This window comes from Pseudophryne corroboree, chromosome 2 (genome assembly GCF_028390025.1).
Source record: "Pseudophryne corroboree isolate aPseCor3 chromosome 2, aPseCor3.hap2, whole genome shotgun sequence".
Classification (NCBI taxonomy): Eukaryota; Metazoa; Chordata; class Amphibia; order Anura; family Myobatrachidae; genus Pseudophryne; species Pseudophryne corroboree.
In genome coordinates, this window is record NC_086445.1 from 407315323 (window position 1) to 407330382 (window position 15060).

The window sequence follows — 15060 nt, forward strand, 5'->3', positions numbered from 1 at the left end:
TTTCCTGATTCTAAAGAATTAGATGATTTATTTAAGTTGGCCTGGAAGAATCCAGATAAAAAGTATCAAATGTCAAAATGGTTTTTGCATACATTCCCCTTTGCCACTGCGGGTAGAACATTTTGGGAAGAATCTCCGGCTGTAGACGTTTCAGTCTCACGCCTCTCTAAGAAGGCTGTACTCCCAGCTCCGGGCTCCTTTACGGTAAAAGACTCGGGGGATAGGAAAATTGAAGCTACACTGAAATCCATCTACTTTGCTGTAGGCGTATCTCAAAGACCGGTTATTGCAGGTTGTTGGATGACACATGCAATTCACTCCTGGGCTACTCAAATTCAGGAGGGTCTTTCGGGTGACATGACCCTAGTTACTACAGTGACTTTCCTAAAACACATTCAGGACACGGCAAGAGTCCTTTATGACTCCCTAAAAGAGATTGGCAATATTAATGCTAGGGCTACTGCTATGGCCGTGTCAGCACGCAGAGCCATATGGTTACTTCAGTGGATTGCAGATGCAGACTCCAAACGCAATGTGGAATCTCTTCCCTTTTCAGGTGAATTACTTTTCGGAGGCGAATTAGAAACATGGATCTCCAAAGCTACTGCTGGCAAATCCGTGTTTCTTCCTTCGGGGGCTCCGCCTGCTAGATGTACCTACGCAAGACCGTCTACTCCGTCCTTTAAGTCCACCAGATTTCGATCTAGGGCCAGAGGTGCATCAAATGCAGCTAGAGGCACCAGGGGTAAACCTAAGAAACCAGCCATTGCCGGCTCTCAAGAACAGAGCACCAGTTCAGCTTCTGCAAAGACCTCACCATGACGGTGCCCACCCACCCCGGGAGGATCTCGAGGTGGGAGCCTGGCTACGTCACTTCAGCCACATCTGGGTAAGTTCCTGCCAGGACGCCTGGGTAAGGGAACTTATTTCTCAGGAGTACAAGCTGGAGTTCGTTGGTGCTCCTCCCCAATGATTTTTCAAATCAAGCTTATCAGCTTTGGAAAATATGCGTGTTACGCTACTACAGGCCATCATAAAGTTGGTCCGGTCCAAAGTCATTGTTCCAGTTCCCCTGCAACAGCAAGGGAAAGATTACTACTCCAGTCTGTTCGTTGTGCCAAAACCAGACGGGTCTGTGAGGCCGATTTTGAACCTGAAGTCTTTGGATCCTTACCTAAAGGTTTTCAACTTCAAGATGGAATCTTTGAGAGCAGTGATCGCAGGCCTGGAACGTCAGGAATTCCTAGTGTCCTTGGATATCAAGGACACCTACCTTCATATCCCAATTTGGCCTCCCCATCAGGCCTATCTGAGATTTGCCCTGCTGAACGATCACTACCAGTTCCAGGCATTACCGTTTGGCTTGTCTACAGCTCCGAGAGTGTTCACGAAGGTGATGGCGGAAATTATGTTCCAGCTCAGGGTCCAGGGGGTCAATGTGGTCCCTTTCCTGGACAATCTCCTGATAAAGGCGAGTTCCATTGAGCTCCTACTGCTCCATATAGATCGCACTATACACCTTCTGTCACACCACTGGTGGATCCTCAATCTACAGAAGTCCCACCTGGAGCCATCTCAGCGGCTCCTGTTTCTGGGAATGCTACTGGATACTGTAGTGCAGAAAGTGTTCCTCCCAGAGGACAAAGTGAGAACTCTCCAGGAAATGGTTCGCATGGTTCTCCGACCGACTCTGGTTTCCATTCATCTTTGCATAAGATTATTGGGAAAGATGGTAGCCTCGTATGAGGCCATTCAGTATGATGGTTCCATACCAGATACCTTTCAACTGGACATACTGAACAAGTGGTCTGGTTCCCATCTTCAGATGCACCGGATGATTCAACTGTCACCCCGGGCCAGGATTTCACTCGCTTCAGTCTTCCAATCACCAAGAAGGTCAACGCTTCGGAATTCAGGATTGGATTCTCCTCACGACCGATGTGAGGATGGGGAGCTGTCACCCAAGGTGTACAGTTCCAAGGAAGGTGGTCTGCCCAAGAGGCCCTAATTTCGATCAACGTCCTGGAACTTCGGGCTATCTACAATGCCCTGATTCAGGCTCCCCTTCTCTTGGATCAAGCAATCCAGGTACAGTTGGACAACGCCACGGCTGTGGCGTACATCAATCGACAAAGAGGGACAAAAAGCAGGGCCTGTATGAGAGAAGTATCAAGAATACTCCTATGGGTAGAATGAAATGGAATGGTATTGTCCACAATCTTCATTCCAGGAGTAGACAACTGGGAAGCGGACTTTCTGAGTCGCCACGATCTCCACCCAGGAGAGTGGAGCCTACATCCTCAAGTGTTTCAGCTGATCATCGACCGGTGGGGTTGCCCCCAGATCGACTTGATGGCGTCTGGCCTCAACAAGAAACTTTGCTCCTATTGCTCGCGAACCAGAGACCCTCAGGCGTGCGCAGTGGATGCACTGATGTCGCCTTGGCCTTACTGGCTGGTCTACATATTTCCTCCAATTCCGTTGATCCCGAAGTTGGTCAAGAGCATCCGGCATCAAGAATTACAAGCAATTCTGCTTGCCCCTGATTGCCCCGGAGAGCATGGTACACGGATCTTCTGGACATGTCCGTCGAAGACCCTTGGCCTCTACCACTCAGAAGAGATCTTCTTCAAAAAGGACCGTTCGTCTACCCGGACTTACGGCATCTTCATTTGACGGCATGGAGGTTGAGCAGAACATCCTAGCTCAAAAGGGCCTTTCCAAGAAGGGTATTGCAACCATGGTTCCGGCCAGGAAACCTGTGACGTCAAAACACTATCTTCATATCTTGAGGAGATATGTCTCTTGGTGCAAGGAACGCACGTATCTGCCTGCAGTGTTTCACTTGGGACGTTTCCTGCAGGCTAGTGTGGATAAGGGCTTACGTCTGGGTTCATTAAGGTCCAGATTTCAGCTCTCTCCATTTTCTTTCAGAAGAAATTGGCAGGGTTGCCAGAAGTTCAGACCTTCTTGCAAGGAGTATTCCATATACAACCTCCCTTTGTGCCGCCTACAGCACCCTGGAATTTGGATGTAGTGTTGAAATTTCTACAGTCCTCCTGGTTTGAACCTCTGATGACGGTAGTAGACAAGTACCTCACGTGGAAGACGGTGATGTTACTGGCCCTGGCTTCGGCTAGACATGTCTCAGAATTGGGGGCCTTATCGTATACAAGTCTGTACTTGGTCTTTTACGAGGACAGAGCGGAGCTCCGGACTAGACAGTAGTTCCTGCCGAAGGTTGTTTTGGCGTTTCGTCTGCATCAACCTATTCTGTCCTGTTCTGACGCTTCTGCTCCTCCGGAGACATTGGATGCTATGCGTGCGTGCCTTGAAGATCTACGTCAAGCGTACAGCTCGGATCAGGAAAACGTATTCCTTGTTTGTGCTCTTTGATGCGCAGTAAACGGGTTGCCCTGCTTCCAAGCAGTCCATTGCTCGTTGGATTCGACTTACTATCCAACAGGCCTATATATCGGCAGCCTTACCTGCTCCTAAGTCTCTAAAAGCCCACACTACAAGATCGGTGGGCTCTTCCTGGGCAACTGCCCGTGGAGTTTCGGCCTTGCAACTGTGTCGGGCCGCTACCTGGTCGGGGAAGAACACCTTTGTGAACTTCTACAAGTTTGATACCCTGGCCAAAGAGGATACCCAGTTTGGGCAGACGGTGCTGCAGATGTCTCTGCACGTTCCTGCACGTTCTGGAAGCTTTGGGACATCCCCATCGTACTAATGTGTCCCCAATATAACCTTATGGATGCTAGAGAAAATAGGATATTGGTCGCCTGCATCTGTGCGGTGACTTTCTGCAGGTTCTCTGTTAGATGTTACATGTTCAGCCGCTGTTGTTTATGTTGCCAGTTGTGTTAGGGTGTGCTCGTGTGTAAATCTCGCCACACTTCTCGTTGTGTTCCTTCTCTCAATTATGTAATTTCTCCTTTGGGCATTGTTTTACCTGTAACTGCCTGTAGGAGGGGGCATAGAGGGGAGGAGCCAGCACACCCAATGGAAGAAATTTGAACCCCGTCTATACCCATCTCTAATCTGTCCCCAATATCCCTTATGGACTACGAGAAAAGGATTTACCGGTAGGTATTTAAAATCCTATTTTTCTTAGTTTTTTATTTTTTATAAATTAGCAAAAATCTCGTTACGTTGTCATTATGGGGTATTGTGTGTTTAATTTGGAGGGATTTTTTTTATTTATTCCAGTTTGGAATAAGGCTGTAACATAACAAAATGTGTAGCAGTTTGGAATAAGGCTGTAACATAACAACATGTGTAGCAGCATGCCTATATTCTTTGTGTGTCTGCGGCTGTAACTGCATATGTGTTTTCTAGGTAAACAGTGTAACGTACCATTTTGTATGCAGATACACAGAATATAGGCATACCACATATCATTTTAATCAGCGTAAGCTGTTTACGCGTCAAATTCACATTGTTTAGCAATTATGATGCATTTTAATGGAAAAAGTCGCACATAAAGACGCTTGGTGCTACCAAGCCATGACACGTTATGGCGTGACTAGGAGAGCTGTTTAACGTGCAGGGAGGCTAGATGTAAGTGGACACATCTGTATATCAAAACATAAAAAAGAGCACTACACAGGGACATTATACCATTTCCTTATATCAAAAACAAGCATAAAAGAAAAACTATTTTTATTGTATTAAAAACAGTTTGACTGAATATAAATGATAATAACACTTTATCCCCTATGCTGCAGAGCCTTTTTTGGCACTTTTTGGGATGGCCCCATCACAGCATTAATATCGTAGTTATGCAGCAAAATCACCAAATCATATCTTGGGCGGGATCTAGTGGAGTCCAAGTTCGTCCCAAAATGCTTTGCAGCTCTTGCTTTGGCATTAGTCCACCTTTCCAAATCACCAAAAATCTGTATTATATTTCTTGGCTTTTATTATTCAATCTGCACTTGAAAAAGACAAATCCCATCTCTCAAACGAGGGTGACCCTGCGTTTGTAGGTGCTATGATGGGCACAATCGTACATGTTTAGTGTCCTGACCATTGGGCTGATTCAGACCTGATCGCTGCTGTGCGTTTTCTCACAGGCTGCGATCAGGTCTGAACTGCGCATGCACTGCAATGCGCAGGCGCGACAGACCGCAGCAATGCGGATCGCTGGTCAGCGACGGGTGGTGCAAAAATTCCAAACGCACCGGCGATCGCAAGGAGATTGACAGGAAGAGGGCATGGGTGGCAACTGACCGTTTCTAGGGAGTGTCCGGAAAAACGTAGGAAGAACCCGCCGTTTTGTGGGATGATTTCTGACCTCAGCTCCGGTTCCGATCATCGCAGCGGCTGAGTATGTCCTGGGCCCGTGCAGAGACAACGCAAACTGCTGGTTGTGCAGCTCTCCAGCACAAGCAATCGCACCCCTGCACACACACAATACCCACCCCCTGTAGGCGGTGACTATCTGAATGCAGGGATGCAAAAAACGCACTCTAGCGATCTGAATTACCCCCCATATGTACCAGGTCTATTATTATAGGGTTGATCAAAGATGATGACCTGGCAATAAGCACTAATGGGCCACATCATTTGAAAGAATCAACTCTCCTTTTAAAAAAATATTGGTGCGGACTTCCGGTTCCGGTCTCATGCTGTGAGGACGCTACACAGCAGAGCTCCGGTGAATCCTGACTCCAGGCATCGTTATAACGACTGCACAGTCAGTCTCCAAGGGCTTCAACTTTCCCCACAGCTTAGGCGGTCTCACCCCGCGAATCCCCGCCGACTTCTGATACCTCCGGCGAGCCGCTCTGTGACTTCAACAGACGCTCGCCGCTCGGCGCTTGGCGGCGGAGCCCGCCTTAGACAGTGCAGAGTCGCGGGTTGAACGCATCGGTCTGTGGTGCTCCCAGCTCCTGTACTTACGGAGAACACCGCCAGCAGATCTCTTCATAGAGAAACATTTACCCGTTCCACGAGCAGGATTGGTAACCATAGCAACCGCAGCACGGTAATAACTGCTACACTGTCCCTCCACACTACAGCTGGGATCTCCCTGCCTGACAATCAAATACTATAGCACCACACCAAGTGCTATTCTTAGCTTAAGCCATTCCTAGCTTATTTTGTTCACATTATTCCAGAGTCTCACGGCTGCTCAATCTCACAGCTCACACCAGTGGATGAAACAAGGCATGATTTGCATTGCAGAGCACTATTTATCAATCTAAATGATGGTCATCCTCAGGATTTAACTACAAGCCCAGTCCTTGCAGCTCACAGACGCCTCACTTCATTATACCAGAACAATCCTTCTTCACACGACGCCCAGCCTGTACTTATTTCACCGACAGGGAGATTTATTATCTGATCCTTCCTTACCCCCATTTGTCAATGGACCGTTTCCTTTCCCCCATCCCTGCAGCCACAGCAATTCCTTCCTCCATCCCGGTCAGACAAGAAAAGCGGAGAGCTAACACTGCCATGGCTCCTGGCATTACTACCCCTCCCTCATCTCCAGCCCCCAAAAAATTAATTGCGTCTCAATCTCCTTCACGCAAGACTTCTAATAGCCGATCTCCTGATTCTCCTATCACATACGCTGACCTAACCGAAGCCATAACCCAAGCTATCTCTCCATTGCTGTCAAAAGCAGTCTCAGATATCTCACTCCAATTGCAACACCTCTCGCATAAAGTCTCTGTTAATGAGAATAGAATTGGGGGGCTTTGTCATGATATGGCTGATGTTCAGGGCTGTGTTAAACGTCTTGAAAAAGAGAATTACCAGCTGTGGATGAAGCTAGACGACGCAGAAAACAGGTCCAGACGGAATAATATTAGGCTGGTAGGGCTGCCAGAATCGGTAAAAGGAGATGAATTATCTCACTTTGTACAGGTAACACTCCCTTCACTTCTTGGTATTACCGAATCATGCAAAGATCTAGTAATTGAACGCGTACACCGTGTTGGTCCTCCGCCTCGATCCGCAGAAGGACGTCCCAGGGTGACTCTTTTCAGATGCCTCAACTATCTCCACAAGGTTGCCATATGGACTGCGTCTAGGAAAACCCGGCCCTTACAATGGGAGAATAATCGCCTTCTCATATTCCAAGACTTTTCCGCCGAGTTATCAAGAGCAAGGAAAGCCTTCAACCCAATCTGTTCTAGGTTGGTATCCTCCAAGCGTAAATTCTCCTTACTCTACCCAGCGAAACTTCGGATATACGATGGAGATAAACACCTGGATTTCTCCACTCCAGAAGACGCAACTTCATACCTCCAAGAAGGGTCTACAGAGGACCAGGATGACATCGCTGATGCCGCCTCATCCCCTAATACCTGATCTTAAGGTTTATATTATAATGCTGTTTTATTGAGGGCTACTCCCTCTGTTCGTTTCTATCTATCTCACTTCACCTAATGCAGATTTACTATGCTTTAAATTTTATGTTAATTCTCAGCTTGATGGTCAGTCCCCTCCTTGGTTTTAGAACCATTATATTTTCTTGTAATTCATATTAACGAACAACCGTCACCAACATTGAGCCTCACTCGCAGACCATCTAATAATCTACTACTGACTATCACAACACTTATGTTTATTGGCAGTCATCATTTAATATTGATGTGTATTTTTATATATCCTATGCATACCGTTTCTTTTCTTAGAATAGCCCTACCATACTATATAGAGTAATTTTTTCCCAGATGCCAGAGTCGGGATATCATCTGGAGCGTTAATCCGGAATAGTAGTAATGTTTGGAATAATTTTAGTTACTATTGTGAATTTTTGGCCCGGAAGTTTGTTTGCATGCCAAACGTTAACCAATTTTATTTGTATGTATTTGTTTTTTCCCCATGCTCCTCCCCCCCCTATCCCCAAGCCCGACTCCCTTCTTCGAATCCAATCATTTGACACACGGTTGATCTTTATATTCTTTTACCTCTCCTGGTTATTTAAATGTCTAACCTAAAGATTGGCACCCTGAATGTAGGTGGAATTAACTCCCCGTCTAAACGTCGCAGGATCCTCATGTATTTATCCAAAATGAACATCAATGTTGCATTTTTGCAAGAATCTCATTTGACTCTCCAGGAATCCATGAAATTACAGATGTCACATTGGTGCCTAATAGCTGCAGCCCCATACAATTCTAAATCTAGAGGGGTTGTCCTTCTAGCAAAACGTAATCTTAATATCATACTACTATCCACTGACATTGACCCCAACGGCCGTTATTTAATTGTCAGTCTCTCTATTGAGTCATTTAGATTAGTCCTCTGTAATGTTTACGCTCCCACTACGTACAAAAGATCCTTTTTTCAGATGTTAATAGCCAAACTAACCCCATTTTCTAATGATAACCTCATTGTATGTGGAGACTTCAACTTAGTGTCTTCTAATTATTTAGACCGCTCTAACACTTCTAGAACTCCCCAACGCCTCCCTAAACTTGGTATTCCTGCCTTTTCTGAAGCCTTGCAGCTAATTGATATTTGGCGTGCTCTAAATCCCATAGAAAGGGAGTTTTCCTGCCATTCCTCTGCCCATGATACATTTTCTAGAATTGATTATGCGTTTATCACCCAAAAGCTTTTTCCCTCAGTCACCGATCCAACCATCGAACCCATTATTATCTCTGATCACGCCTTGATTTGGTTTTCCCTCACTCTACGTCCCCCTCAGTCTCTTCCCCCCCAATGGAAATTCCCCTCTCACCTTTCTAACTCCAAAAAATTTTGTGACTTCCTGCAGGCATCTTGGGATACCTTTTTCTTCTTAAATGAACAACACTCAGAATTAGACCCCTCTTTATTTTGGCAAACAGCCAAATCAGTCCTTCGGGGCAATATTATTTCATACTCCTCTGCTTTAAAGAAAAATCATACCAAATCTTACCTAGAAATGCAACGTGCTCTTTCCACTGCCTTCCAAGTATTTAAATCCCACCCCTCCCCGTCTAATAAATCCTCGTATTTAACAATAAAACTCCAGTTTAACGAATTTCTCTCTCAGACGGGTGATAAATATAAATATAAAGTCGACTACCGGTTCCACAAATTTGGAAATAAAACAGGGAAACTCCTCACAAACATGCTGAAAGGTACCTCTCCCCCCATGTTAGTTCATCCTCTAAAACTCCCTGATGGGTCCTTAACTAACGACCCCCAAGCCATCACATCTCTCATGAAGTCATTTTATGAAACATTATATTCCAATCCTTCTCCCCCCACTGATAAGCCCCCCCAATCTTGGTCTTTCCCCCTTTTACCCCAAGTACCGTCTACTTTTCTTGATTCCCTAGATGAACCTATCACATTAGAAGAAGTTCGCTCAGCTATTACTCACTTGAAACATAACAAAGCTCCAGGCCCAGACGGTTTTTCAAATGAGTTTTATAAACTCTTGATTGATAAAATAGACAAACATCTTCTGGCATTACTCAACTCAATAATTAGATCGAAATCCATCCCTCTATATTTTAATAGCGCTACAATCAGAGTTCTTTTGAAGCCTGGTCGAGACTCTTCCATCCCTAGTTCCTATCGCCCAATTTCACTATTAAATTCCGATTATAAAATTTTTACAAAAATCTTAGCCAACTGTTTAAAACTCTCTCTCCCTCACATAATCCATCCAGACCAAACCGGGTTTATATGGGGCCGTCACTCTGTAACTAATGTCCGCAAAGTCCTCTCGATAATCCAACATTTAAAACTTCATCCTACTTTAACAAATAATATCGTTTTAGCTCTAGACGCAGAAAAGGCGTTTGACCTTATAGAATGGCCACACCTTTTCAGTTCCATGAGACTTTTTGGTTTTCCTTCATCCTTCATTTCGGTTATCCAATCCATTTACTCCTCTCCATCCTCGCAGCTCTATTGTAATGGCCACTTATCTACTCCTTTCGCAATTTCTCGAGGCACCCGTCAGGGATGCCCCCTTTCCCCACTACTCTTCGCCATTGCTATTGAACCATTGGCAATCTCTATTAGAAATTCCCCTAATATTCACGGGATCCAAATCGGTAATATCCCATTAAAGCTTGCGCTATATGCAGATGACCTATTAATTTTCCTATCTAATCCCTCTTCTTCTTTACCTAATTTATTTTCATTAATAAATAATTTTGGCTCCCAAGCAGGATTCAAAATAAATATGTCTAAATCTGAAATCCTACAACTTGAAGGCCCCACTACTTTAACTCTTCATCCCACATCCCCTCTTCTCTCTCCTATACTCAAAACGGAAATTAAATATTTGGGCTTACATATCCCCTCTGATCTCTCCTCCTTATATAAACTGAATTTTACTCCGTCTCTCATCAAAATCTCCTCACTATTTGACTCATGGCTAAATCTCCCACTATCTATCATTGGAAGAATAGCGGTAGTTAAAAGTATAATTTTTCCTAAGATATTTTATTTACTACAAATGCTTCCTATTAGCCTCTCTGTATCTGACTTGAAACGCTTTAACCAAATTACCTCTCGATTTATATGGCAAAATAAACGCCCTCGAATTGCTTTCCAAAAACTACAATCTCACAAATCTCATGGAGGGATGTCCCTTCCAAACCTGAAATTATATACTTTAGCGATTCATTTCAGATATATTTCAGATTGGCTTCTCTCTAAATCCACTTATACTTCATCTTCACTAGATACTGCCCTTTTCAGTCCATATTCTCCAAGTGCCCTTCTTCACTCCAATAAATCTGATATTCCTTCTAGTATATTGCACCATATCATGTTTCACGACACTTACTCAACTTGGATTACTATCAATAAAAAATTAACGAGACATGCGACTTCTTCTCCCTATAATACACTCTGGGGCAATCCCTCATTCCATCCTTCATTATCCAATCCAATTTTCCACACATGGAAAAATAAGGGCCTTTCCCTTACCTCCCAGGTTTTCGATCCAGGAGGCCAGATAATACCTTTCTCTACTCTTCAAACGCAATTTTCCCTACATACCTCTAATTTCTACATGTACCTACAGTCGCGACATTATGTCCATTCCCTAGATCCCAAAACTAGATATCAAAACTCTCCTGATCCTATTAACTCCCTGCTTCGCCTATTACATTCTTCCCCCTACTATATAAAATATATTTATACCCTATTATTACCAACTTCCAATACTAATACTTGGCAAACACTGGCTCTAACTTGGCGAAATGACATCCCAGACATTGACTCCCCCCCGATTCTTTTTGCACATAGCTCTAGCACCATGAAATTCTTGAAATCCTCTTACCTACAGGAAGTTCACTGGAGAACTTTACACAGAGCCTATATTTCCCCTGCTCAAAGAAGTCATATGGTTCCAAACTCACCAGGCTCCTGTTTTAAATGTCGTAGCTCTCACGCTAATTTTTTCCACTGCTTCTGGGAATGCGGGAAAATAAAACGCTTTTGGAATAAAATAATTGTCTACCTAAACTCTTTATTCACTACACGTATTTTCCCTGACCCATTAGCATGTATATGTGCAAATTTTAAAAATTGGCTTCCCAACAGCGATATCTCTCCATATATTCCGCTTCTGACCACCATCGTGACTCTTGCAAAGAAAATCATTCTCACCCATTGGATCTCTTCATCATCTCCCTCTCTACAAGAATTAAAGTTAAAACTCCTACAATTGCTATATTTTGATAGAAATAGCACATTCCCCGACATAGATAAACATGTTGATCGATTCTATTCCAAATGGTCCCCACTCATACTTTCTTTAGACTCGCCCACTCAAGACAGAATTATGAAAGTTTACGAAAATACTGATTGGCACCATTTACGTACCATTGCAAACTCCTAATTCCACTACATGACGTTATACAATTGAAACTGCTTATGTTTATGTGATTACAAACCATTATGATCCTCTCCTGAAGACAATGATTGGACCCTCCTTCTCCCCCCTCCCACCTCCTCTACCCGTATTCGTCTTATTCAACAATTTCTTTTATTTTTCCTATTTCTCTTTCATTTTTCCTATTTCTCTTTTGTCTATCATCTTTCTTTAATAAACCCTAGTTACCAACATCGTCTCAGTTTTATGTGGATAATTTTAATTGAATCCACATTTTATATTCCACTCTACACCATAGTTATCATTATATGTTTTTATCTCAATGCACAATAAGTGGAATTGTTTGTCATGTTAAGAGACTATGTCTGATTGGAATTCTGTTCTGTACATAAATGACGATGTATCCTCTGTTTGTATGTATAATTTTCCTTACCTTTGTACAACAACAAAATAAAAATTGTATAATTAAAAAAAAAAAAAAATATTGGTGCCCATGAGTTTATTGAAGCCAGCATGGGAGACTCAGTACTGTGCAAAAGTTTAAGGCAGGTGTGGAAATAAAGCTTCAAAGTAAGAATGCTTTCAAAAATAGAAGTTTTAATAGTTTATTTTTAGCAATGAACAAAATACAAAGTGAAAGAACAGAAGAGAAATCTAAATCAAATCAATATTTGGTGTGACAACCCTTAGCCTTCAAAACAGCATTAATTCTTTGAAATACACTTGCACACAGTTTTTGAAGGAACTCGGCAGGGAGTTTGTTCCAAAGATCTTGGAGAACTAACCTCAGATCTTCTGTGGATGTAGGTTTGCTCAAATCCTTCTGTCTTCATGTAATCCCAGACAGACTCGGCAATGTTTAGATCAAGGCTCATCCCTTATTCTTTATGCTGAAGATAGTGTTGTTGTTTTTTTGTTGTTTTTTTTTAAAAACACATTTTATTGAGAAGATCACAGAAATATAACAGTAGACAAGTCATACCAAGAAGATAGGCTGAAGATAATTCTTAATTACATTGGCTGTATGTTTGGGGTCATTGTCCTGCTGCAGATGCTGATGCTGTTGTGAAGTCAAAGGGTGGTCACACCAAATATTGATTTGATTTAAATTTCTCTTGTTCGTTCACTTGCCATTTTGTTAATTGATAAAAATAAACTAATAACACTTATATTGTTGAATGCATTCTTTCTTTGCAGCATTTTTTCCACACCTGCCTAAAACATTTGCACAGTACTGTATATTCCTACAGTCCTGTACTAGGCAAGTATATTATGTTATATTACATTTCTATATTTTCTCAGTGTACAATTAGGAAATACTAAACCTTCCTTTTTATTTTTGTTTTTTACTAGCTGGTTTGTTTTGTATTTATTCCTTACAGCTAATTCTATCGTTGGATACTTGTCTCCCAAATGCAATTTCTTTTAACTGAATTTTATTAACATGGTTACTTTGCTTAATATGATTAAATAAATATATTTTAGTAATACATATTTCCCAGTCTTTTGTTGTGTCTTATGAATTATATACAGTAAAGCTTTTACTAATGGCATAGACATGTTTTTTGCTTTATGAAATTAATTTGATAAAATATTAGGAGCACTGTGATAAATTGTTTTTTAAGAGTTCCCAGCAATGTATCTCACTCCTGCAGTTCCCTGAGTTGGTTACAATTTTGGGATTTATGACACTGTTCAAATGTATCCAATAAAGGGATGTATCATACAGCAGTGTGACTTGTTATGTGACATTACAACGTGGGGCACTACTGTGGGGCATAATGTGAACTGGGGGCACTATTGTATGGTATACAGTATGTGTGGGGCAGTGTACAATGCACCTCTAACAGCCACATAAACATGTCCATTAGGTACCTGTGTTCTTATCACTGGGCTAGACACATAAAAAGAAGATACATATTTTCTACTCCCAGTAAAGTATGAGTTCATTTGATGTTTCAGTTTTGTAAAAAAAAAAAAATTTTTTTTTTTTTTTTTTATGTTTCCACCCTAACAGGAGTTTTTAAACATTCGCTCTCCATTTCAAAAGCATTCCTCTCAGACCTTGTATCTGAAAAAGAGCGCCCCCATGTAATGGGAAGGTTCAATGCAGCTTCCAGCATGGGGTTTATCCTGGGGCCTGTTGTTGGTGGTTACCTTACAGAGTTACATGGCGGTTTTTATATTACCTCTTTCCTCTGCACTGGTATTTTCATAATAAATGCAGGTATGTAACATAACACTATAAACCAATATGCTGAATAGTTTTGTAGTATATTATTTAGGTCATATAGCTTGATTGTATATTTAACTTTATTTTAAAGTAGGCTAATTACTGCAGTATAACAGGTCTGTGTAGTTTTAAATTTGTATGTTTTAATTTTGACTTTCTCCTGTCATAGTATTTGTACACTTCCCTGCCTCTGTCTCCCCTATGACTGCTTTAAAATACCTGCTCTTGTATGCAGAGCACTACTCTGCAATAAGATACAATACTTTTTATATTGTTCATAAACATAGAGGTCCTTTTTAAAGGGTGGTATTCATGTGACCGGCGGTCGGGAGACCGACAGTCACATGACCTCCTCCACCATCCCGACCCCTCACTATCCCGATGGTCGGCATGCCGACCAACAGGGACTATTTCCACTCGTCGGTGTCCACGACACCCATAGAGTGGAAATAGAACCCGTGGTGACCGCAGGTCGCCACCGAGCCCGCAGCGTGGTGAGTGCAGCGAGCCCGCAAGGGGCTCGCTGCACTCGCCCCTCCCCGCCAGAATCCCGGCGTCGGTATGCTACCGGGATCCCGACGTTGGTAAGCTGACCTCCGGTCAGCCATACTACACCCTTTTTAAAAGGGTTCTCCACCTAATCATGTAAGTAAGCAGTGTATTGTTTGTGTGCAGTGCATAGTAAATTAGTGGTACACACCCTCCGTATTTAGTTACTTCCCGAAACTCAGATTTGATGTTGTTGCCACTCGAATCATGCCTTCACAAGACAAGATACCGCAACACTGGCCTAACACTGTGAGACCGCCAAATGCGGTAGTGGCTTTAAAAATATCAGTCTAATCTAAATTGAAGCAATTTATTTGGATAACAAATATGTGACCCTGAGTAATTTATAGTCAATATTTTTTTCCCAAACTTGTTGCTTGGAGCCGCTGTAATATTAGCGATAAACTGGAGCTACGGTGTCACAGACGTTACATTCACTAATTTTCTATCTTGTACAATTATCATTGAA

The 15060-nt window shown here is 42.7% G+C and overlaps 1 protein-coding gene across 1 annotated transcript in view; it reads left to right on the plus strand.

The window, feature by feature from the left end:
* The window catches only part of MFSD9 (major facilitator superfamily domain containing 9), a 76351-nt gene that overhangs the window by 60214 nt on the left and 1077 nt on the right, over positions 1–15060 (plus strand). Inside the window, exon 5 of the mRNA XM_063953425.1 lies at positions 13827–14036. Coding sequence (XP_063809495.1) covers positions 13827–14036 — 210 coding nt within the window. The remainder of the gene's footprint in view (positions 1–13826; positions 14037–15060) is intronic.